This window comes from Pleuronectes platessa, chromosome 24 (assembly GCF_947347685.1).
Source record: "Pleuronectes platessa chromosome 24, fPlePla1.1, whole genome shotgun sequence".
Classification (NCBI taxonomy): Eukaryota; Metazoa; Chordata; class Actinopteri; order Pleuronectiformes; family Pleuronectidae; genus Pleuronectes; species Pleuronectes platessa.
The window spans coordinates 10,799,970-10,823,835 of NC_070649.1; the positions used below are offsets into that span (position 1 = coordinate 10,799,970).

The window sequence follows — 23,866 nt, forward strand, 5'->3', positions numbered from 1 at the left end:
GTTCCAGAAAAGTGTAGAGCAACTGACTGACCCTCCTGAAAATCTCTGGAAAATATCCGGTCTTAAGTCCATGTCTATAAGACGCTTCGGTCAGGTTGTTTGTCTTCCCTGCTAATTTCAAGCCTCAGCTGTTGTAGTCCTGGTGGGTGTACATTAAAGTGTGGATATGATATTTGCATATGTGAAGCTGGCATTAGAGACGATACTAGATCATGAAAGAATAAAATGCTTCGCACCAACAAAAAGAAAATGGCCTCATGGCCTTCAGTGCTGCGGTCGAACAGCCAGTTCCCGGCAGCTGTGGCGGGCACAGCTGTCGTCAGAGACACGCAAACAAGACAGGAGGGAGGGACAGAAAGGAGAACAACATCCTGTGTTTAAGTGACAACAATCAAAAACCTGAGTATTTTTTACACAGGAAGGGAAGAGCAGCAGCAGCAGAACCTGAGCCCTGTCTGTCTGCCAGGAGGTAAGAGGCCGCTCATAGCTTGAAGGATTTCACGGCAAATCAGGCAAACGTGGTGAGGCCCCTCACGCAGAACGGCCTCAGTGAGGTCATGAAGGAACGGGGGGGTTTTGCCGATAGAGAAAATACAGATCAATCTATCATGTTTTATGGTACAGTTGAAACAAGCCGAAGCAATGAGCGTAAGCAATGAGCTGAATCATATGATATCTGGATCGGTCCACTTGGCTGATTTTTGTTATTTAGGAACACCGGCAATAACCACGTGTTGTTGTTCCAGCCTCTCAGAAGGAGAAACTGAATTAAAAAAATCATTTTCACGGCATGTCGCTCAACCTGTACGAGCTCCACTGAAGCACAAACCTCAGAGCTGTGGTTTTCACCGGTTTACCTAGACGCTAGGGGAACGTGTGGGCGATAGTGGCACCTTGTGGGTAAAAACAGGCGGTGTCCTAACAATCACCACGTCCAAAGGCTCCTGTCCTTGGTGTGGGAAAATTGAATTGATTGTTAATTCTCTCCATCAAGGAGGTTATGTTTTAACCTCGGCTCGTTTTTCTCGAAGGATGGAACACGGGCCAAGAAGGAGCCCATTTCATGTTGGCGTCGATTTAGACAAAGAGGCAGATAAAGGATTATTTAAATCACCTTTACTAACATTGGGAGATATTTCCCCCCGCAGAATTCCCATGCAGTCCATGTAGTAAAAAGAAGAATATAATTTGTTACAGTGCGCAGGTTTGTTCAGCCTTGGCGTGGGTACTTGAACTTCATTAATCCAACATTCACTCATGTTTGACCTTCTGTGAGTGTAGATTCAATTGAATTAATCTTGTTTCTGGGATTTTCCTTCTCTGTTGTTGGTCCTTGGTGTTTGATGAATAATATAACGTTCGAAACGAAGAGTGATTTCAGCACATAGTCACACATAGTGGGACAAGAGTTTTCTGCCACCTGACTAGCAATGTCTCCTCGTATAAAACCAAGCTTTTCTGACACCAACACACAGGCCGCAGTGTGGGCCTCCGGAGAGAGGGTCTGGCTAATGGCCTGGGGCACTGGGGTGTGAGGACACATTGATCTAGCAGAGAGCTATACCCTCTCCCAGAGCGGCACTAAAGAGCCCCCGGCTTATTTCTATCAGGCCCCTCCGAGTGGGACCGCCAAACTCGGATCTGCGGTTAGGGTCACGGCGCCATTTAAACTTCGATAAAACTCCAAGAGTAAAACGGTTCACAAATCAGCTGTGTGACTTCTGGAGGCCATAAAGCTAAGATATCAGATCGTCAACGGGGAAAGGAGCCATTTAATAAAAGCGCAAAAGACGTGTATTTCGTTTTAGAATACTTCTCCTTTTGGATTTCATAGATGATAAACATTTATAGCCTCACACTGGTCCCATACGAAAACTACTTTTAACGCTACCTCCCTCATGAATGTATCCCTTTAAATTGAACCCAAAGGATAATAGATGAATAATTGGGGTTAAAAAAAACAACTAGTATCTTTATGGTGAGAGAGAGGCTGAGGATGACTCATTAGTTTCTCATAAATATAATAAAAAACAGGGAGTAGCAGATCAATAAGTTAACAGGAAGAAAAGAAGGACAGAGGCTTCCTCAAGAGTTTTGACACCAGTAAGATTTGTGAACCCATGTCAAGAAAAAATGCCAGGCATTTCCTGGTAGTGTTTGGCTCCATCTAGTGGATGGATTTTATACAAACTGCAGCAAATGCTTGATGCAAGCGCTCAGCCGATAAGAGAGAAATAAAAAACCTTTACACCTTTTCAAAGATGCAGGATAAGAATAATGTGAAGCCATAAAAACTTTAGTGAAAAGGTGATAAAACGGGGTCAAACAAAATCCTGTGTGAAGAATTAACCTAATCGAAGCTGCTCAACTGTTTTCATTTAAAAAATGGATCAAATGACACAATGTGAAAGGTCTTGCTCATATTGATACCACAGTTTATCCATGTGATTCTTGACGGGATAACTGACCTCACACATTTGAAACCTCGTCATAATATGGACAATTAGAAGTAGCAGTTTTATGAATCCTAAACTCTAAACCTGTGCAAACGTTAGCTCAAGTAATCTGCTTAATAATTCAGGCTCCGTGCACAGTAAAAAAAACAGACAGGCTTTTGAACTTTATTGGCATTTTGGCAAGACATCATCCGTCAATTAAATTCCAGTTACAATTTACATAAAATGCATAACAACTGCGAGAGAAGATGTTACAAGGATTATTTTTTTGGGGGCCGCCGCCGTCGCATTTTTTTCCTCCATTTATTTACAAACAAACACAATGTATGCCGTACTAGACTGATCCTAATGTTCAACCCCACTCACTGAGGTGGAGAAACCATGCGGCAGAGCTTGAATTCATCGAAAGAGCTTGCTATTGCTGTCAGATACGACCAGAGTCCAAAAGAAGAAAAGAGAAAAAGAGAGGAAAGGTTAAAAAATATATATAGTTTGGCAATACTCAAGCTGTCACAGTTTGGGCTAAAAGCAATGAAACAAGACACACAATAACAATATAATCTATTTAGGTTTTTTTGACCAATGAAAAGTGCAAAAGGCAAATAATCCATTTGGGACGATTAAAAATTCCAGTTGAGAACTTGCATGGCGAAGATAACTTTTTTTTTAATAATTTTTCTACCCCCCTCCCCCCACGTCAAGTTAAGCAGATTCTCAAATCATTCTGTACAGAAGTTCTCCAAAGTGCAAATATTATGAATTGGCATAAGCTGGTACACACATCTCATTTTTTCCGGATGATGAAAATAATCAAGTAAGAAAAAAAAAAGAGGAAAACAAGCAGGTTCATGACGTCACACTACTCGTGCTCCATCCGCGCCGGACAGCGTCCCGCGAGACATTGTTTTCCGATCACACGATTAAAAAGGTGGCTCGTCCACGACGAGAGCTACGTTCCATCACCAAAGGGCTTCTCGCTTTTGCGGAGAGAAAAAAGGAAAGAAAGTTGAATCTAATCTTATCGTCAAAAAGCCTAAATCCCAGAGAGAGAGAGATCCGTGTGCTGGTGTTGTCCCAAATAATGCACCACGTGTGCAGCCAGTCATGTTTCCTACTGGTTTTTCCAGCGCTGCATGTTCCTCACAATTTTACCGGTGAATAAATTCAATTTTGTTACTTGTTCAGTCAGCCTTTTAGTTTCCTCTGCACCGAACCCGATGTTGTAACTGGTTCTCGATCTGTGCTGGCTTCACTACTCAACCCCATCATCCCCCTTATCACAGGACTTTACATCCACAAGTAATGTCGGCCATCGCAAACAACTAAATTGCATAAGACTCTCAGGAGTATTGACTTTAGCCTGGCACGTCAACACATCACTGCACTGTACTGTAGTGTGTTAAAGGTGGAGGTGCCTACTAGCCCTCCCCTGCCTTTGAGCCACTTTCCACTGATCCAAGCGGCCTCAAAACACTGATTTATCCAAGGAGCTTTCACTGATTGGCCGCCGTCCTCGGGGAGCTTAACGGATAACGTTTTGGCGAGACAGAAACACACGATTGAGTTTTGGTTTTGCAGGCATTTTGGGAAACATTTGGTTTTTCTTTGATTCAAACAGTAGAGGCTCTGAAAATGTCACGATGCAAGAACAATTGCTACTGCATAGGTCAGCGTTGGTTTTCATTCAAAGGCCAAAAAAGGAGGGGAAATGATTTGTGCTCGTGCACATTTCAGATTGTCAGTATTTCTTTTGCATTTACCTGCTGTTTGTTTTTCTTTCAAACGTTTGTTCAATGACCCGCAACTGTTTTCTGTTTCGGCCGGTCCGTCCTGAATCCAAAAGGTCACCGCAGAATTTAAACCAGTTGTTTGTCGAAAAACAAATTGTGCATGACGAAAGAGTTTGGACAAAATCCATGCCGCCCTCTGCCCCGTGTCGTATCTGGAGCCACGTCTGGGTGAGTCTGGAGTTGCTGTACGTTTGGTTTGTGCAGATCCGATTTAATTTGACCGCACTGCACAAGTTTAAATGTGTTAAATTAACACATTTTAAAGTGAAGGCCTTTGCACACAAGAAGCATTTTCTCATTCTTTAATTCACGTAATTAATATTTTTGAAGCCTCAGTCTGATATCAATGTATTAGCCGAATAGCGTAGGGTCAGGTGCATCAAAATCTGCATCCGAACGTTTTCGTGTTTCGTGCTGTTGATGTGCAAAGGCCCTTTAAAAGTGAGACTTTTTAAAAAACACCCTGAAAATTAAACAATGTGGAATGGTTACACTAGTACTGAAGATGCAGTAAGCGCGCGGAAGGTGAATTCTCTACTCATTCAGGTCTTAGCTGGTATCACTGCAGTCAGAGCAAGCAACGCCATCAAATGACTCTTGCAACCATATTTCCGTTCCTTTAAGATAAATATTGAGTTTATTTCATTGTGCTTTAATTTTGCGTTGTTAGGTAAATCGGATTTTAGTACATCTGCGTTTGCAGCCGGTGTCGGCCGAGGTCAGGTTTTTGTCAATAGCACTCTGTGTGCTCTTGCGTTCGGGGCTTTGAATCAAAGAAAAACAGAAACGAAGCCCGGGAAGGGACGTCCAAGATGTACTGGTTTCGGCCCGCTACACGAGTCGTTTTATTCTTTTTGACGGGACTGGGAACACTTTCTCCCTACTTTCTTTCCCTCATTCCTTCCCGGTGTCCTCTCTTCACTGCACGGCTCCTCGGTCAGGTCATTCGAGGGGGAGGGAAGGAACTTCACATTGAAAAGGAATGGTGATGGCGTGGAAATCTGCGGGGAATCCAATGCGATCATTAGAGCAGGCTACAATGGGCGGATTTCTGTTCCTTTCAGACTTGTACTCTACCTTTAGTAGAGGAAGAAGAGACGCGTTCGATGAGAGGTGGCCATGTTCTCGGACATGTTGCGCACTTTTAGATAGTTGACGAAACCTCTGAAGAACAGCAGCAGACCTGTGAAGGGAGAGGGAGGACTTACTCGCTTGAAGAAAACAGAAACTTTCACTTTAGGCTGTTTCTGGATCTTTGTATTGTTTGCAACTAAGAAACCAACCGTATAGTAGACAATCTGCTTCCTGTTTGCAGCGGCTTGTGAATGGTCAGTCTATGTTAAAGGTTGTGTGCTTTTTTTTACGTGTGGACAGAGATTGCTTTCGATACAGAGCCAAATCGCTCATCTGGATGCTTTTCATTTGATTTATGAGTTGTAGCCTAAGCTTGTATATGGACCGATAGGGAAATACTTAAAAATCAAAGTTCAGCACCATTTAACAATAAACTCACCGAGCAGCAGGAAGATCCACCAGAGCCAGTACTGACCATTGAAGTAGCCGGTGAAGTAGTCAGAGAACTGGACAAAGGAAAAGACATTTATCACTTTTAGCATTTTTACTTGGAGTGAAATCTAAAGAAAATAAGTAAACTTCTACTCGTGCTTTTATGAATATTCCTTAAATAAGTCTTGCATTTATCAATTCATCCATATAGGCTCAGATGACCTGCATTATAGAGACAGACACCATGTTTTTCCTTTATATGTTTGTGGGAAAAAAGCTAATCTTAGAGACTATTCTTATTTTAGCAAGAGCCCTGTTGGGTGGAGTGAATTTAATTGATTGCTGTCTAACCCTAACGATGAGAATCCACTTGATGAGGGAGAGGCCGAAGCCGCAGATGGCTCCGTAGCGTCCTGCGATGGTGTTGGTCAAACAGAAGGACAAGCAGAACCCGATCCAGTTGAACAGGAAGGCCACTAGAGGACAAACAGAAAGACAACGTGTCAAATAGCCATGATTCATTCACGAACAAATAATTAGCCGGGGATATTTGTGGCAATTCAAATTCGATAAACTTTCGATAGTTAATCTAGAAAACGGCTGTGGAAATGTTCACAATAATTCCGAATCCACCGTTCTTGTGTTTTAACAGATGGTTTAAAAAAAATAAATTAAAAAAAATAAACGTGAAACCAGACTTACTGAAAAAGGCCAGCATGAAGATTCCATCGTTTCCGACTCGCAGTTGATCAGCGTCGCTGAAATCATCTCTGGGAGGGAACTCATCGTCCTGACACAGACAAACCACAGTAGATAAACGTGAGGTGGGTTTAAAAAATACACAAACAGACGACTCACAAAACACTTTCCTTTGTGTCTTAACAGTGACGTGCATACCTTTTCTTTAGCTCATGCTCTGAGGTAACCCCCACCCAAGTGGCCCCCCAAAAAATATCTAAAAATCTAGCAGGAGGTTAGGATTGAAATCTGAAGAGAGAGTGTGTCTCCTCACCCGTGGCATCACATCCACAGTGGAGGTAGCCATGGCCGCCGCTTTGGCCTTCTCCGCTTCGTCATACGTGGGCAGCGAGGTGGCAACGCTGTAGGGCGGAGGTACTGGGAAGTCACTTCGGTAACTGGTCTCTGTGGGACGGACAGCGTGGTCAAGGAGGCTTGTCTATGAATTGAGCCGCATTTTGTGCAGTTGCCGGAGCAGTAATGTGCAGCCATGGAAATCAACAGGGACTCGTGGGTGAGGTCGCTCCCGTAAGTGCCACAAATTTGATGTAGCCCTGCTGCCGTGGCAAGCATGCAAACACACTGCGGAGATATTACAGTAAAGAAAATCGGCGTTTTAAAAAGACACAATTAATGGCGTACCAGGCACGGCAGCCGTTGCTCCCAGTTCGATGGTCGCGTACGGCGGCGGGGGAGCCTCCGCCTCCCCGTCAGTCCTCGATCCCGACGCCTCCGCTGCAGACGAGCTGGCCTGGGCCGCGCCGAGGTCCTGGCCGGACGTACCAGCCAGCGCCGCGGCAGAAGTGCATGGCTGCTGCTGCTGCTCGCTGGTGGAGGCCTCCGGAGAGTCGTCCTCGTTGTGCAACTATAAAAGGAGGAAGAGAAAACGGGGCAGAAACAGATCAGATGATAAGTCAGATGAAAAGCGTGGCTGCTTGAGAAAATTCAAATAAACGGCTCCAATTTGATACTTTCAGGACAGTGCGTGATGGCTTCTCGACTAAAATGACAAGCAGAGGGTAAAAGAGGACAGGAGCAGTCGTAAAGTCGGCATTCATGGGCTGCGTTTGGGGGATTTTGCAGCTGAACATCACAGCCTTTGTTTGTAGCAACAACAACAACATCAGGAAGTTATGCAACACAAGGGGCTTGATCACAATCTGTTTTTGTTTATTGACTTTTTTTTTGCAGAAAGATTATTCACCGGATTTCACTGGTTTACGTCTCACAGGCACAAAGGATTTTCCCAAGCATTTTACATAATGTCCACATTATGGACTCTAGGGTGAATTTTTCTGTACCGTTCCTAGAAGTGAAAGCAACAGTCTCCTTTTTTATGTCTTTGGCAATTTTACCTGCAGCCATTTCTGCACATTTTGTGGCTGTTATTTGACCTCACGGTGCCGGATGATGAAAATTAAATCAAAAGTCATGCGCATTTTATTTGTTACACGCCTCAAGATTTTATTAAACCACACCCTGTTTTTCAAAGTACTCCCAGTCAAGCAGTTTTTTCTGCAATAGCTTTTTTATGTCTGAATGATCAGTGATACTTCTATCTAGTAGTCTGCGTTCCCATGCTGGGTTCACATTGCCCAACTAAGCATGAAGGAAACATGTACTGTATGTAATCCAGTGCTATGGGATGTCATTGATAACAGTCTCATTGTTGACTATTTGTTCTCCTACAGCAATTGAAATCCAACATTTCCGACTGCTGCTGCTTCCCATTCTGAGTGTTGGCAACTGGCAAAACCCTTGGTAGCTTTAGTTGAGAGGCACTCACAAGATTACACCTAGAAGTGTTTGCCGGAATATGAATAGAACGTCTGACACTGCACACAGAGATGGGAAACTGCGCTGGTTTGGCACAAGAGGACGGCCTCTGGAAAAGTGATCAGTCAAGGAGGTTGTCGCTGTAGCTGAGAGAATCATTTACAGACTCAAGCGCCTTAATGTTTGTATGGGCCAAAGAGCCACACACCTTCTGAAATTACAGAGGGGTCTTGAACATAGTGGAGGGGGAAATCTCGGTGGGCAGAGTTGGTGGAGCTATCCAGGCTCACCCCCCTCCTGGCTTCTCTGAAGGTGCCCTTGAGGAAGTAATGTGATGCTCGCTTTTCGTTTGTAGCTTGATGTGTAAAATGAAGTCCTTATTCAGTCACAATCTGAGGCCCTGTCCACACAAATGTGGACATTTGTCTTAACTTTACTCAGATTAGCAGATTTTTTCCTGGCACGCGTGGTTGAGCACTAGCAGTAGTCATGTTTCCTGTTATTGTCTGGACGGAGATATTTAGTAACACAAAGGTTGTGTTCTTAAAAACCATCTGAAAGTTATTTGGCATTTATCTAACTATTTGCCACATATAGTGCATTCATTTTATGAATCCACATGTGTAAAAGTCTATTTTTTAAAGTTCTAAAAACTGATTTAAATTGTTTGAGCTTTGGAGCGAAACAATCTGGTCACACAAAGTTCTCGGTCAAATTTGAGTGTCTGTTTAACAAGGCTGAGATGGACCTTGGGAGAGTAAAGACGTGGGTGTCACGCTCTATGCAGGGCAAACTTAAGAAAACGTATTGTGCAGAGCCATTACACCAGCTCACAAATCACATTTACGGTGTGTTTACTGTTACAATTCTACGAGATAAGCACAGACTAATCTAATCACGAGTTTAATGTCTGAATAAAAAGTGTCTCTGTGCAAGTGCGGTCGAGCAAGTTGGACGTGGCTGTAAAAGAAATGTTGAAAAGTTGCCCGTGGCTCGTGTTGACGTGACAAACATTAAAGACCTTCTGCTTTTGAAGCTTTACTCGCCACGGCCTTATCTGAAGAAGTGGGTGCGGTGGCGTCTAAATGCTGAAGGCCCGTTTAGTTTGTGGATTTGAATGGAGCCTATATTTTTCCCGGCGCTTCAGAGTTGTAATTATCGGCGTCATAATTATGCGTTTAAGAGGGAGATTTTCCATGAAGTAATGGGAAATGCTCTAGCTGTGGGACACCGGTACATACAGGAGCAACTCCCTTTGTAAAGACATCTGCCGATTAAGAAGAGCTCAATAAAGTTACGGACATTTCACAAGACGTAAAGTGGAACCTAGAGGGAAGTTTAAAATATCTAGAAAATTCCAAACAGCCCGTAAAAGCTCCACCAGCGCAGGGTTTGAAGTACAAGGCAGAAAGTGAACGAGCGCCTGACAACTGGCCCCGAATCAAGGACAAGGCAGAATGCACCCCCGCGCACAGGGGATTACATAATATCTTTAGCAACGTAGCCATATCAGCGACCCCGTGTGAACAAATATACTCGGGCCGGCTCAGAGCAGCAGCGCAACATACTTGAAACAAATCAGTGAACCTGTAAGAAGAAGGAAAAAAGTAAAAATCCACTGGAGAGTATGTGGCCGTCAGGAGGTAAACACCACAACATGTGAGAAGAGGACTATCCTGAGCAGCATGTAAAATAATCCTTGAGAATCCACTCTCCCATGTTGTATATTGCGACAGAGTATCAAAGCAGAACAGTCCTCTGCTTTAGTGTAGGTTTCCAAAAAGATTATGACTTTAATCGTGTTAAATCACAAGTTTTATTCTCATTAGGACATTCCTCTTGTAACGTTATGACTTGATTTGTGAATGTTTTTGCTCAACCTGGCCCTAATACTCTGCCGTGGATCATCTGGTATTGTGTTAACGGGGAAATGTCAAGAGCACAACACCAGCTCGCACTCTGGCACAATGCGAATCCTGTGGGGATCACACTGGCACACCCAGAACCCCAGGCGTCCCGAGCACAAAGTGCACTCTATCCCGACGTGGTCACCGCTGTTCCCCGAACTTCTGAGCCGCTGTTGTTTGGAGCACACGCCCGCTAATCCATCGGAGAAATCGCCTTCACGTGTTCCGACCGCACAGCAAACTCAAATATTTACCACTTAGTGGGGGAGAGGCCATGTTTTAATGATCGTTAGAGGGTTTAGCCTGGCAGTGGGAACACAAAGTGCGCTGCCCTCGAATCTGTAACAGGAACAACAACAAGATGTACTTTGGAAACAGTTAGTGATCAAAGTACTAGTTGGCCTATTGAGTTGGTTGTTAAGATATTATTAGGTTTGTTTATTATAGAAAGTCACAGTTCAGATAAATTATAACTCAATCCCATAAAATACTAGCAAGTAAAGATATTTCTATTATTGTTCTGAAAGTTCTTTCTTGTAGAAAGTCTGGATCAACGTAAATACAAAAAAATAAAATGTAATAGCAGCAAGTGAGATATGATTGTTATAAACGTAGTTAGTAAGTGTGTTGTTTGAAAGTGTGACTCAGGGTCCACCTAAAATACAACACAATTCCATGTAAGTACTAACAATAACAGTCATTAGCATTAGTGGTGTATGCTAATGTTGGTAGCAGAATCCACCGTTGAGCCACAGTTAGCCAGCTAGCCTCCTGTCATGCTAACACGAATCCGCAGCAAACTGTCGCGTACAACAGCCGTGTGTGGTCCCAGGTTTAAAAAGGTTCATGTAAACACAACCACGTGTCTGACCATCAAGTGTGTGGGAGATTCAGTTCAGGCTGCAGGTTCCACAGGCCCGCGGGGGCTAAGGCTAGCTAAAGTTAGCCTAGCCGATGCGGAAGTGTCCACTCGTAGGTTGGCAGTCCAAACTAAGTAACGAGAGGAGAAATCCGCAACAGGAGTCAATAGTGTGTGTTGTTTTTGTTGCCGCTGTGATGTGGCGTGTTGTTTGAATGCCAGTGCTGTGTAGTTGTGGCTTTATGTTTGATCGAGGGCCTTTCTTCCTGTGTGTGTGTCACAGGCCGAGCTGGAGAGCCACACTCACCGTTTGGTATCGGCTCGCTGGGTCCATCCCCGGTTCGGTTCAGCTGGGAGATCCGGCCGAGGGGAGTCCGACTGCTGAGTGTGTCCGAGCCGCGAGCGTCGCGATCCGGGGACGCTCCTGTCAAACTGTCGCTGGTCAACAGGGGAGAGAAATGGCTGCGACCCTCCGTAGTGCTGCTCAGGAAAATAACTGGGAATCCCGGGGAGGCAAGCTCAAGGTACACCGTGACACTTCCTGTTGCACACTTCACAATAAATGACACACTACAGCGTTATAACTAAACATACTTTATTTGTACTAAATTGTGAAATATATGGTTCAATTATTGTCGTTATTATTATTATTATTATTATTATTATTATTATAATTATTATTATTATTAGTGGTGGTAGTAGCTGCAGTAGTCACAGTACTAGTTAAATTCTTCAAAATTAGTTAAACCATTATTATTATGCATATTCGGACCAATTTTCTAAATTCTAGAATTGCCATTTATTGTGACCATATGTATATAGTATTATTATTATTATGTGTCCGTTTTTCATTGTTCTAACATGATGTATTCTCCTAAAAAATGTACATGAATAAGTAGCTTGTGCTGATTAGTTATTGTTCATTGAGCACACTATATGTCCACTAAATAATGTTTGATTTTCTTTAAATATTGGCATATTTTATGGAACCCCAAAAATCTATCTCTATGTTTAGTCTAGTGTTATTTAGTAATTATGAACAAATTCATAGCAGCCGTAAAATAAGCGGATATTTTCATGAAACTTAAATCTTTGTATCACTGCTGTCAAATGAATAGTTTTATATTTGGCTACTTAATGATAGAGTATTATTGTGAAAGGTTATTTTTTTCTCTAAGTATTTTGAGGTCTTCCTTTCTATGTGAAACTAGCGCCCAGGGAAAGTTTATTTTGAAACCGTGATGTCTTCTGTGTGATCATATTGCGCGTCTGGCTAACTTGACGGCGGGGGCTGAACACGGATTTCCAAGGATTGAAGAATTGTGATGACGCAAATACACACGCACAATGAAATGGTAAATAAGTGAAACCAGTAGGTGGAGCCAAAGTCCAATCCACCAGCGGCAACTTTCCATGCTGAAAAGAATCACACATGACTTCGATTTTACCAGAGATGGTGACCAATAAGTTTCGTTTCTAAAAAAGGCCCAAATAACTTGAAGTATATTTGATAGTATAGTTCAGTCTGTCTTTGCCACTTATTATTAATGGCAGCATTAATAATGCATTTCTATTAGCCTATGAGGTCCCAACTCGTGGTCAGAATGTGGCCTTGAATGAAAAACTCATGACCCTTGAACACATGTCATCTATCTGTCCCTTCACCCCCTTAACTTATTAACCCAACTAACAAACTCAGAAAAAAAACACACACAAATGACACCAATAAGTGATCAATTTAAATGTAGCAGTTTTCTGGAGTTATATCCCCTCTGGAGGAGACTGTCATTGTTGCAGAGGTTCAAAATAAGTGGAAACAAAGAATAGAGTTTCAGTCTACTAGCTCATTGACACTGTTTTATTTTGCAATGGTACCACAAAGCCTTTATTAAGGTTTATTCTTCAGTCTCCACTTTCTGCCGCAATCCAAAAACGAAGCCTAAACGACCCAGGTCCGAATTCCAGCGTTTTGTGCCGATGTCGTCATATGGAGCCCGACCATCATTTCAGCTGCACGCACAGAAAGGCAGTGAAGTTCCCTGGAGGTGGTGCACCACAGTGTCCTCTGGTGGCTGCATGGACTAACTGCATGTAATGTTAAACTCTCAGCGGGTAACAGACACACTTTATGGTTTGTTGTTTTAAAGGCTGATGCGGTTACAGAAAGAAATCAGACATGTCCTTGTAATAGCAGGGGTAAGTTATTTATTTATACACTCAAGATTCAAGATTCAAGAGTTTATGGTCGTATGCATAATTACATTAAGAAGTCGCTTGCAATGAAATGCTGGAGTCACAGACTCCCTTATAGCAATGCTCAGAAAAGTACAAGCAGACAAAAAAATATCGAGTAAAAAAAGATAAAATAGAATATCACATTTTTTAAAATAAAGATAAAACATACATATCTAAAATATATTTATATATATATACACCTAAAGAAAATAATAAAAACAATAATGCAAGTGTGTGCATTCGTGCAAAATGCAATAGTGCAAATATGCTAAGGTGCAGAGAATATGTGTGTGTGTTTGTATATATTCATACACACACACACATAAACACTCACTGTGGCAATGCCACGAGAATCTCCCACACAAAGCCAGAGATATGGGAGTAGCTTTTAGGCATACTTTATTAAATCCAAATGTAAACATAAATTCCATGTCCAACTTCAACTTCCCTTGTGTCTCGGTGAGCTTTGCTCATATTATGAGTCTGTCTCCTGAGACGGGTAAATCAGCTGTCACCGGTCCTGATTGATTTTCTGCTGTCCCAGCTCCCCTCACATAAATTTATGAATTTCCAAACAATGTAGGTGAAACAACACATTTGTGTTGAAGGTTTAACGGAAACGAGCTCATTCTGTAAACACATTAACTGAATTGTTAGTATGTTGTTGAAAATATAAGAAGTCCAACCTTAGTATGTTGTCCAAAATAGTGTTTTAGTTCATTAGTTTGTTCACTGAACTTTTAAGAAGTTCAACCTTCTTAAAAGTTCGGTCCCCCTGTGCAGAGGGGCCGAAGAGCCGCGTTCGGCTCCAGAGCCGCGGGTGGCCGAACCCTGTGTGGAACCGAATTTCTATGGTGTATTGGACGTTTTTGTGGCAGCAGTGTCCATCACTTTTAGCTGTCCTCTGGAAACACTTCCGTTGTGTTTTCTACCCTACTTGCTGCGCGTTTGTCTATTTGCTGCACGTTTCTCTATTTGCAGCGCTTTTGTCTATTTGCAGCACGTTTGTCTATTTGCAGGGCGTTTGTCTATTTGCTGCGCGTTTCTGTAATGTGTTGTGTTGTGTTGTGAAATTGATGAAGATGTTTTCTTACTTTGCTTGTGTTTTGTCAACTTGCATGTGTTTTCTTAAGTTGCTGTTCGTTGAGCTCTCAGGGCCACCGTAGTTTTTTCACCGCACCTGAAACCAACTTTATTTGACTACTTATAAGATAGTATTTACATGTAGGTAATAGTATATATCTAATCATAAAATACACGTTTGTCAATCATGTAATAAATTTCCAAATGCGGAATCTTCTCGATCATCATCTCCTTTGATTGTCGCACTAAATGTGCTCACGGTGCTTCCCCGCCCAGTCTCATATGAGATGAAAAAAATTGGGACAATGAGTTGAAGGTTTCAGTGTAGTTAATAATTAGGAGGTATCGTCGCGCTCTTTATCGGACCAAGTCACGTTGTTTGAAACCCAGCTAACTGACAATTTATTAAACGGAAACTCAAATGTATGGCCTGTAGCTCAACAACATGTTTGTTTCCCCGACCCTTTGCTATTTGACATCTTTACCTCGGCAAAAGAAGAGTGCCACTGAAATAATCCTATTTTTATTTGTTTTTGTCATTTGATACTTAGATTTAAAGAAAGAGAAGAAGCACAAGTATCAGTAAAACTGCCATTTTTCACTTGTCCCTTCTCGCAGCGGCGTGACAGAATTGCACTCAAACTTCCTGGAATTTACTTTCATACAACTGCTAGGGCCTTTGGGGCAACACGGTTACTCAACCCATGAAATATTATAGTATTTGTGTGGTTTCTGCTTTTAGGTATTCATTTGATTTATTTGGGTCAATACTAACTCTGCTTTGATGATGGAGTGGAGGAATGAAAATCCATTATTATTGTACATAAGTACTTAAGTACATAGGTCCGTATATACAAGTGCGGGATGATCTTGACCCATGGCTCACTGGGAGGACTGACTGAGTTTAGTGAAATCATCCAAATGGTAATACTGCAGGACAAGCTCATCTTCATTGTGAAGAAGCTCAGTGGATGGTATGCAGGACATTATAGAGCTTATGATCGCAAAATAGTGGATTAAAATGTAAATACTCATGTTTAGTACCTTGATTTTTTTATAGTACATTTACTTTAGTTGCTCTACTGCTTTATTAGAACATAGTCAAATTTGCTTAGAGGGGGGGTGCCTCATATACTGAACCTTCTGCTTGTGTTCTCTTCTCAGACTGCCACGGCTGGTTCAACGCCTGCAAAGCTGAAGGTGATTTTGGGGGAGATCAACGTTGAAAAACTGACCCATTCCAGATGGAATCCCAAACTCACTGGATGACCTTCTCCGCAAGATAAAGAATACCTTTGGGCTGGAGGGCAACATCAGAGTACAATACATGGACCCAGATTTTGGCAACGACTTTTTCAACCTGAATTCTACCACTGAGCTTCAGGATTTGGGGACAATCAAGGTGATCCACCAGCAAACAAATCAACAGTGCCACTGAGACCACATCATCTGTCAACTGAGTCTGATGACAGTTTTTCAGCGGATCAAATGATACAGTGCTCCTCTCGTCCCCTGAGTCTGTGTCATCTCGAAAACAACAGTGGCCAGCGGCCTTCCCACTACCTCGATTTTCGTACGACACAGGGCTGCAACTAGAGAAGGGGAATTCTGAGTACCGCGTCAGCCTCAAAATATTGACCCTCACTTCCCGAATGAAGTCTGATATCCTGAATAGACTGGCAGAAGAAATGTTCAAGTACAAAGCTTACCCAGAAGATGCCCATTTCTGCACAGTTGCAGAGGCCTTAATCAAGAAGCACCCTTGTTTAAAGGAGCCTTGCTCATTTAATGGGTGCTACGGTTGGAAACAGAGACTGAAGTACAAAGTTGGGAACTTCAGGACTCAGCTGAAATTGCAGGGGTGTCCAGAGCTGTCAGTAAATTCCCTGAAATCCAAAGCAACTACAGATGCTTTCCCGGCTTAAAAAAGTGAAGAGGCCAAAACGAGCTGAAGCAAATTTTTCCCCATCCCTAACCATTGGTGAGACTCTGGAAAGCCTTGAAAAAGAGAGACTTGAACTTCAGAGGGAGGTCAGTACAAGGAGTAACGAAAGAGTCATCGCGGACAAAATGGCTCTCACATTTGCCTACAGAAGACAAGAGGTCATTAACAAAGAGCCCAGCCTAAAATATTTCAAGGACAGATGGCCAGGACTCTTCCAAAAAAGAGAGGTAATTAGGGAACTGAAGTAATCAAAGTTTCTCAGCTTTTGTATTAATTGGTAGTCCATAGTTTCCATATTTGTTACACTTCAAAAAGTGTATTTACATTTTTGTGGTTGTATATGCATACTTCTGTGGCTACTTAGTAAAACCTAAGGTTGTGTACCAGTCCGTTTGTGTAAGGATACCATTTCAATTGTCATTTGTTTTAAGATCAACACAGAGTTCCAGAGGCTCATGGCTGTTCCCCTGGAGGAAAAATTCATGGCCCAGTTAGACATGAACTCCAGTGAGCTGATGAGAGTCATCCGTTCCAAAGGAGGAGCAACACGACAGAAGATTGCTGGCATCATTCAGACTTTGGACCAGGTAGATGTGTATCATCATAAGATAAGATAGATAAGATACATGTATTAATCCCAAACACACATGCACAGTCACACTACATGCAGATGAGGGAAATTGTCCTCTGTTTCTGACCCATCTGGTGAAAATAGCAGGACACACAGAGCAGTGGGCAGCCATGCACGGCGCCCGGGGAGCAGATGTTGGGGGGGGGGGGGGGGGGGGGGGTAAGGTGCCTTGCTCAGGGGCATTTAGACAGTGGAGATCCTTATTTTTCTTAGTAGCTAAGGGGGGTGTCACAGGTTATCTGTATCATTTATAGATACATAAACATGGGCAGACCAATGTTGACCACGTCTTTGATTTACAGGTCATGTTTTCAGCTGTAGGAAAGCTACACCATTGCACTCACATTGTTCTTTTTTTTATGAAAATCTAGAATCACATATGCCTCTTTTAAGCAGATGAAAGAGTTTAGCTGTAAGAGTTAAGACATCTGTTTTTATAGATTTGGAAAATTAAAATTATTCAAGATAATTATTTCCTAGACTGTTGATATTCATCTTCAAAGAGAGTGTCTCCTGAAAGCCCTTGTCATTTTCCTAGGAGAAGATCCAGATGATCTTATCAAGGAATATCTTGTTAGTTTTAACACAAAGTCCAGGGGACATACATAAATATAGACACTTCAGCATCCTAGAGCAAGATGGCTTTGAGTACAAGCTTCCCAAACACCAAAGGTGTGCATGCCACTTGTTGAATTTAGTTGCCACGACAGATGCTGACATTGCAGAAGAGAAGAATGACACCTACAAGAGGCTGTCAAGTGCAGCCTTTGGGAAATGTCAAGCCATGTGGAATAAGTTAGGTCGCTCATACAAGGCAGCAGAAATTGTAGAAGATAAATGCAGTCTCCAGCTCATCCGACCCAATCACACGCGATGGAACTCAACATACATGGCCATGGAGAGAATCATACGGATCATTTAAGAAAAAGGGGAGAATGCCATCAGGAATGACTGTGAAGAATAAAAAAAGAGAGTTTTAATTTGTATTCCAAAAGTATGAAATGTTAAAAACAAAATATACTATTTCATGGCAAATATATAACAGTGCCTGATTCTACAAGGATATTTTGTTGCGTGTGTATGATTTCATATATATATCCATCTATATGCAATCATTAGAATGCACTTCTACTCAGCTACACATTTCAAACCTTCCCTGTAGGAAATGTATTAACAGTTTTATGTATTTGATTTGTGTTGTACATGTTGTGTCCAGCGGAAGTTGCTTTCCTGACCGAGTACTGCTCTGTGATGAAACCTGTGGTATAGGCCTTAAACATTCTTCAGTCGGAGACCAACACACACTTGGGGTGGCTTCTCCCAGTGATCTTTGAGTTACAAGCAAAACTCAGCAGGCAGGAGACATCCTCCAAGATGTGCCTGCCACTCATCAGAGCGATTCGGCATGGTGTCCAAAAGTGTTTTGGAAGGATGATGGAAGACACAGAGCTGATCGCTGCAGCAATCCTTCTACCATAGTTCAAAACTGGCTGGACTGATATCATAGAAGCAAGTAAGATTTCATTTTTTAATATCATACTGCAACCAATTGTTTACTTTGGTTCTCGCCATTTGTTTTCAGCCAATACAATGTAATAAATGCTATAACTCTGTATATACTGTAGATCTGTCATCTCAAGTAGCTATTTATGGCTATTACTGTGTTATGAAGCACTCTTGATGATTGTCAGAAATGTTGTTTGTCCTTGAACAGGTCTAGTCTATGTCAGACAACACCTTGACCGGATGGTAGAGGCTGGGGTGGAGCAAGTTGGACAACATTCATCAGATGAAGTTGAATTCTTTGCCTTAATGAAGTCCAGAAGGTGAGAAGGTACAGGGCAGTCAATATGGATCTGCTGAACTCCTTTCAGAATATAAAAAAACTGTCTCTGAAGCTCAATACTGGCCTACCTGCCTCGGCCGCCTGCGAGCGACTCGTCAGCTGTGCTGATTGCTGTTCACTGCAAAGCGAGCCCGGAAGAGCTCTACTCACCTTGAAAACCAGCTGCGGCTCAAACTTAACAAGATGTTTGTAGACTAGTGCTCTAAAGGTGGACCAAAGTTTAACCAAAAGTTTAAATATACAGTGGGACAGCGGCTTTTTAACTTTTTATGTTAGCTGTCATGTGGTTCATGTCTTGACATGTCCTCCCAAAAGTTCTAAAATGTTGTGTTGACATGTTAAATGTTAAACGTCATTGCACTTATATTTTTAAAGATTCTCCTTTAATTAAAAATGGATTGGATTTATGACCCCTTGTCCTTTTTTGCACTGTATAGGAGCGGCCCCCATCAAGTTGTTGGAAGTAACTAAGTAACTTTTACTTAAAGTACAATATTTCAGTACTTTTTACACATCTGCCAGATATAATGCCTCTAAACAACCCAGAGTGCAGAGGCATTTTTCCTAATCCCTCTCTAAGAAGCAACCATTAAAGTCACATGGAATCAGGAGAAAGACAATCCCCTATATCAGGTGTACCTACATAATATAAAACTATTCCAATCTCAGTTAATCAATCTAGCTTGACTTTTCACAATGTAGACATTTACATTTAATGACATTCAATTGTATTTAATTCTATAAATTATGTTAAATCTGTATTTATGTAAATAGGTTCTAATCTACAACATTCTTATATAATGTTAGATAACCTGAAGGGTAAATATATAGGTACAGATACATTAATTTACATAGCACTTCTTACTTAAAGTGTAAACAGCTTCCCAACAAACATGCAAGAGATTAGGCAAACACCAGCTACGGAAATAAAGGGTACATACAGTATGTTTAATTTAATCCTAAGTAAGTTGAGCATCTCGACAGTAAGCTTTAAGATGGCTAATGCTAAATATCTAACTTTTTTTAAATTAAACAAGTTCTGGGATATTCTCCTTTGAAAAAATATATGTAACAGGCCATATCTTAACTGCAAGGAAAATAGGGCTAGTAACAGATGTGGCGTCACTCCACAGCTCAGAAAAGAAGGATCAGTGGTTGATGTCATCACCAACCACTAGTGAAAATGTTTTATTTTCTAGGTAGGATCAACTGATAGACCTGATCATATTCTTCTTGCATTAGCCGTCAGCCTATAAATGAAACTCACCAAATGTTTTCAAACAAGAGGTTTAGAAAAATAAAAATGAGAATGCATGGATGAGAAATTAATTTAGCACCCTCTGGAGCAGGGATTCTCAAACTTTTGCAAGCTGGGCCCCCCCAAAGCTGGTAAGGGCTAGTTGGGCCCCCCCGCCGTCCGCTACTGCTGCCCTCAACTACACCACCATATATAGATACTAGATAGACAGATAAATCAGAAACTTGTCCATAGTTGTATTTGTTCGATGATAAAGTGTCTGTGAAGTTAATAAAGTTCTAATTGCAACGTTGTGGTCTTGTGAGTGTGTTTGTATGTGTGGCTGTGAGCGACTTGCACACGAATAATGAATAAGGCTGTGCTAGGCAATGGTTCCTAACAAAACGAACAGTACACAATGTAGACAGGGACAGCACAGAATAGTATTCAAGTACCGGTGTTTTATTTGTTGCAACACGGTGGATGATTGAAGATGTAAAGGTAGGTGTTAAGGAGTAAAGGGCTAGCTGCAGTTGGAAGAAGTTAGCTAGCTAGAAGGCTAGCTCTTGGGGCTACGAGCGTTCTAAAAAGACTGTGGCGCAAATTACTCCTTAGATTAGGCTACGAATAGGCCTGCTGCAAGTGCAGGAAGGTATTACTAAGGAAGGAGTGAGTCTTAAAAAATACTGTTTATAAAGCAATGAATATCTGAATGATAGAGGAAACAAGAGCAATCACACAAACTCTGCAGGGTGTCGTCTCAGTGAGGCTGAGCGCTGACCATGCCTGCAGTTACTTTTATACTCGGAAGCGTACATGCAACTCGCGTTCAAATGATAACACATCCTTTTGATTGGTGGATCAGGAACGAAACAGTATTTGATTTGTTTGTGTCAGTCCTACCCTTGCATTTTGCCACTGAGGGAGTTTTCACTAACCAGTGACAGGTCGGCGGTCGTTTTTGTTGTTGTTTTTTTTGTTTCTCTGTCTGTGACATCGCGCCCCCCCAGGAGAGTGTTCTCCTTTGAGAACCACTGCTCTTGAGTGATGTAGTGTCATTCAGATTAACAGACCAGCAGCAGACTAAGATCAACTCATCAGAGCCTACTTTTAAAAGATGTTATGAATGTTTTAAATCCTACAGTTAGTGTCTGATAAAGGCCTGTTTGATAAGTTATCATAAACTTGAACAGAAATGCACGGCTTCACCTTGGCAGGTGCAACTCTCATATCATTTTCGCAACAAAGTCTGTTCCTTTTCTTAGTTTTCATGTCTACCATCCTCGAAAAGGATTTTGTTCGCAAAGATATGTTGTAACAAACAGTGTGAGTATCTCAAGGGCTTTCTTAGCAATAGGAGGGTATGGTACGATTTGGTGACACCAAAACGTTGAGAGCGTTGTGTTCTGAAGAGTTGCTGTTGAAGCTGGCTCTGCTGAAGTTCAATGATTTCGTCGAGGTGATCATCGCACGTAGTTCACACATTCAACAACAATTTGTGCTCGACATAGTTAGTATGAAGGGATTGAAAGATAGAAAAGAAAATCATAAATGACGTACAATCACAACAGCCACCAGTCGACTACTGAGCGCACCAAGTTCCCATCAGCACAGATATCAAAGCTAAGCTATGTGGCCTGATCAGCTGCAGCCAATGATGGCCAAGCGGAGCGTGACGTCACGAATAATACGAGTGGGCTGAATTTATTTTGTGTAACACATTTTTACTAAGCAACAAAATATTTGTAATCTAACACGGCGAAGAAACTTTTTGAAACTCACACCCCGTTGTTTGTTCATGTTGGTATCTGCATCCCCCGCCCTGAGCGATGCAAAGCTGTTGAGGCGCACTGACAGCAGTTCGCCCCGGTCGACAGTCGCAACACCGTCCAGTGCGGCTGGGTGTGGCAGCGGTGCCTCCTTCTCCTTCTCCTCTCTTCCATCCCCCTCTGTGCGCCTCGCCGCCCTGCTCCGATGTCGGACCTGGCAGCGAGGTGTGTCAGCGGAGGCGGGGGGATGGCCTCACTCCTGAAAGTGACTCACCGAACCTCTGGGGTTCGATCAAACCCAGGTTAAGAACCACTGCACTATACCTTATTTATAAATGTTAATAAATCAGGGGAAATGTTCAAGAAAAAAAATTAAGGTGCAATTTTGTCGTAATAATTAAAGGAAAAAACATCCTTAGAACAGTCAATCACTTACTTCATTAATGATGTCAAGGTTTCATTTACTGTATTTTCCTTGATGTTGAGTAAACTCCCTGGTCTATCCAAATATTACATCATGAGAATGATGTGCTAATATTACATGAACATAGTAGTGTTCTTTTTATAAAAAGTATTTTCAATGTTCACTCTGAGGATTCTGTATCCTGTTTTTCTTTAATGGTGAATCTTTTCTGCTCTTTCTAAGATTTGCCGGCTCTCAAGTTGCAGCACCGCCCTCTGCTGTTTGCAAAGAGAAGTGGAAAAAGCTTACAGCACCTGGTATTCCCAGGCAGTCTCCCATCCAAGTACTAACCAGGCCCGACCCTGCTTAGCTCCAAGATCAGACGAGATCGGGTGTACTTTTTTTTTTATGATTATCAAAATTACATTATATGTTATATATACTTTGATTCAGAGATTTAAAAGCATACATTCAAACAAAAACATAAATAAAAAGTGACTCAAAACAACATAATTGCAAACATGTTTCCATATGTATATCTATATGTAAATATATCTACATAAACATATAAGATAATTAATTACATTCGATGCATCTCGTTCAAAATTCAGTGTGATTTTCCCCGTCATCTTCTACTTCAATGAATGAGCTTCCCTCCACAAATCCCTCGTAAAACACGCCTTCTTTGACATAGCTATGCACAATATTGACATATTTTTTCAGTATATTTTTTAGTATACCCCACACATTGACTTTTTTTTCTTCATAATGGGCTATATTCCTTCGGAGTTTGACTGCATAACTTGCATGACTCAGAATAATTTAAAAGATTGACATTGCACTTTCCCCCTCTGCCAGTCATCCCAAAAAGCCATAGCTTTCTCCATTCCATGCTCTCCACCAAATTCCCTTCTTCAAAAAATTCATGCATGAATGTTTCCACTTCCATACTACATACATCACATTCCTTTCCAACATTTAAATCAAATTTGCCTATTATCGTGTTGTTGTAAATTCTGTTGTGTCTTAATATATAATCAAAATGTTCACATTCAATACTATTCCAATTCACTCTCAGATTCTCCCACATGTTCTCCACATCCATTACATTCATGACTTTGTTCCACAATTTCTCTGCAGCCGGTCTCCTCATCTCTTTTCCCCTCATACATTTATACATCACTCTGGTTTTAACATTTGTCAGACTCACGTTGCTCTCTCCTTCTCCAACATCCATCTCTATTTTATCTTCCTCCCTCATCACGTTCTCTCTCTCAATCATTTCCATCCATTCTTTGGGCATTGCTTTCTTTATTTTCTCTATTACTCCTTTTGCTGTGCCCAGCCATATTCATAACCATTCTCTCTTACTTCATCTACAATAACCTTTGCTCTCATGAAGCCCGGTATGTATTCATACACCATATCCCTCACCTTTCTTATCCCTGCTCTCCATATCACACTGTTGTAAATAGTTTCTCCCTCTACCGTGATTTTTGGATTTAAAAACACTGGTTGTTCCCATACCTGCTTCCCATTCTTGCATTCATACTTCACACCTCTCAAAAACTCTCCCCACGCTCCAAGCATCTCTTTGTAGATTTCAGTCACCCCAGTCATCATGCCTTTTTAAAGTTCCATGAACACTCCACTCTCTCCACATCCTCCACATTTATTTATTGCTT

At 41.8% G+C, this 23,866-nt stretch overlaps 1 protein-coding gene and 1 long non-coding RNA gene across 3 annotated transcripts; one reads left to right on the forward strand and one right to left on the reverse strand.

Annotated features, from left to right (window-relative positions):
* Positions 1 to 421: 421 nt before the first annotated feature.
* Positions 422 to 16,878, forward strand: LOC128430809 (uncharacterized). Of its 2 annotated transcripts, XR_008334075.1 has the most exons (4): positions 422 to 469; positions 11,316 to 11,556; positions 15,515 to 16,522; positions 16,727 to 16,878. It is a non-coding gene; the product is annotated as an uncharacterized LOC128430809 (long non-coding RNA). The 2 variants fall into 2 exon arrangements; XR_008334076.1 differs by lacking the exons at positions 422 to 469; positions 11,316 to 11,556 and adding an exon at positions 12,755 to 13,144.
* On the reverse strand, positions 2,608 to 11,535 carry ndfip2 (Nedd4 family interacting protein 2). The gene is made up of 8 exons (XM_053416871.1): positions 11,340 to 11,535; positions 7,133 to 7,355; positions 6,765 to 6,895; positions 6,455 to 6,542; positions 6,104 to 6,228; positions 5,760 to 5,826; positions 5,324 to 5,429; positions 2,608 to 5,247 (listed from the first exon to the last, which is right to left on the reverse strand). Exons 1-7 carry the CDS (start codon positions 11,364 to 11,366, stop codon positions 5,326 to 5,328), a joined length of 765 nt encoding a protein of 254 aa, XP_053272846.1. The 5' UTR covers positions 11,367 to 11,535; the 3' UTR covers positions 2,608 to 5,247; positions 5,324 to 5,325.
* Positions 16,879 to 23,866: the final 6,988 nt, after the last annotated feature.

What these genes read in the sequence shown, in the direction of transcription:
- ndfip2 (XM_053416871.1), bottom strand. Translation starts at nt 11,366, where the DNA reads ATGGACCCAGCGAGCCGATACCAAACG. An exon ending in AGCAACGGCTGCCGTGCCTG is followed by an intron (nt 6,896 to 7,132) that starts GTACGCCATTAA and finishes TCCGTCCCACAG; the next exon opens with AGACCAGTTACCGAAGTGAC. An exon ending in CTTCATGCTGGCCTTTTTCA is followed by an intron (nt 6,229 to 6,454) that starts GTAAGTCTGGTT and finishes TTTGTCCTCTAG; the next exon opens with TGGCCTTCCTGTTCAACTGG.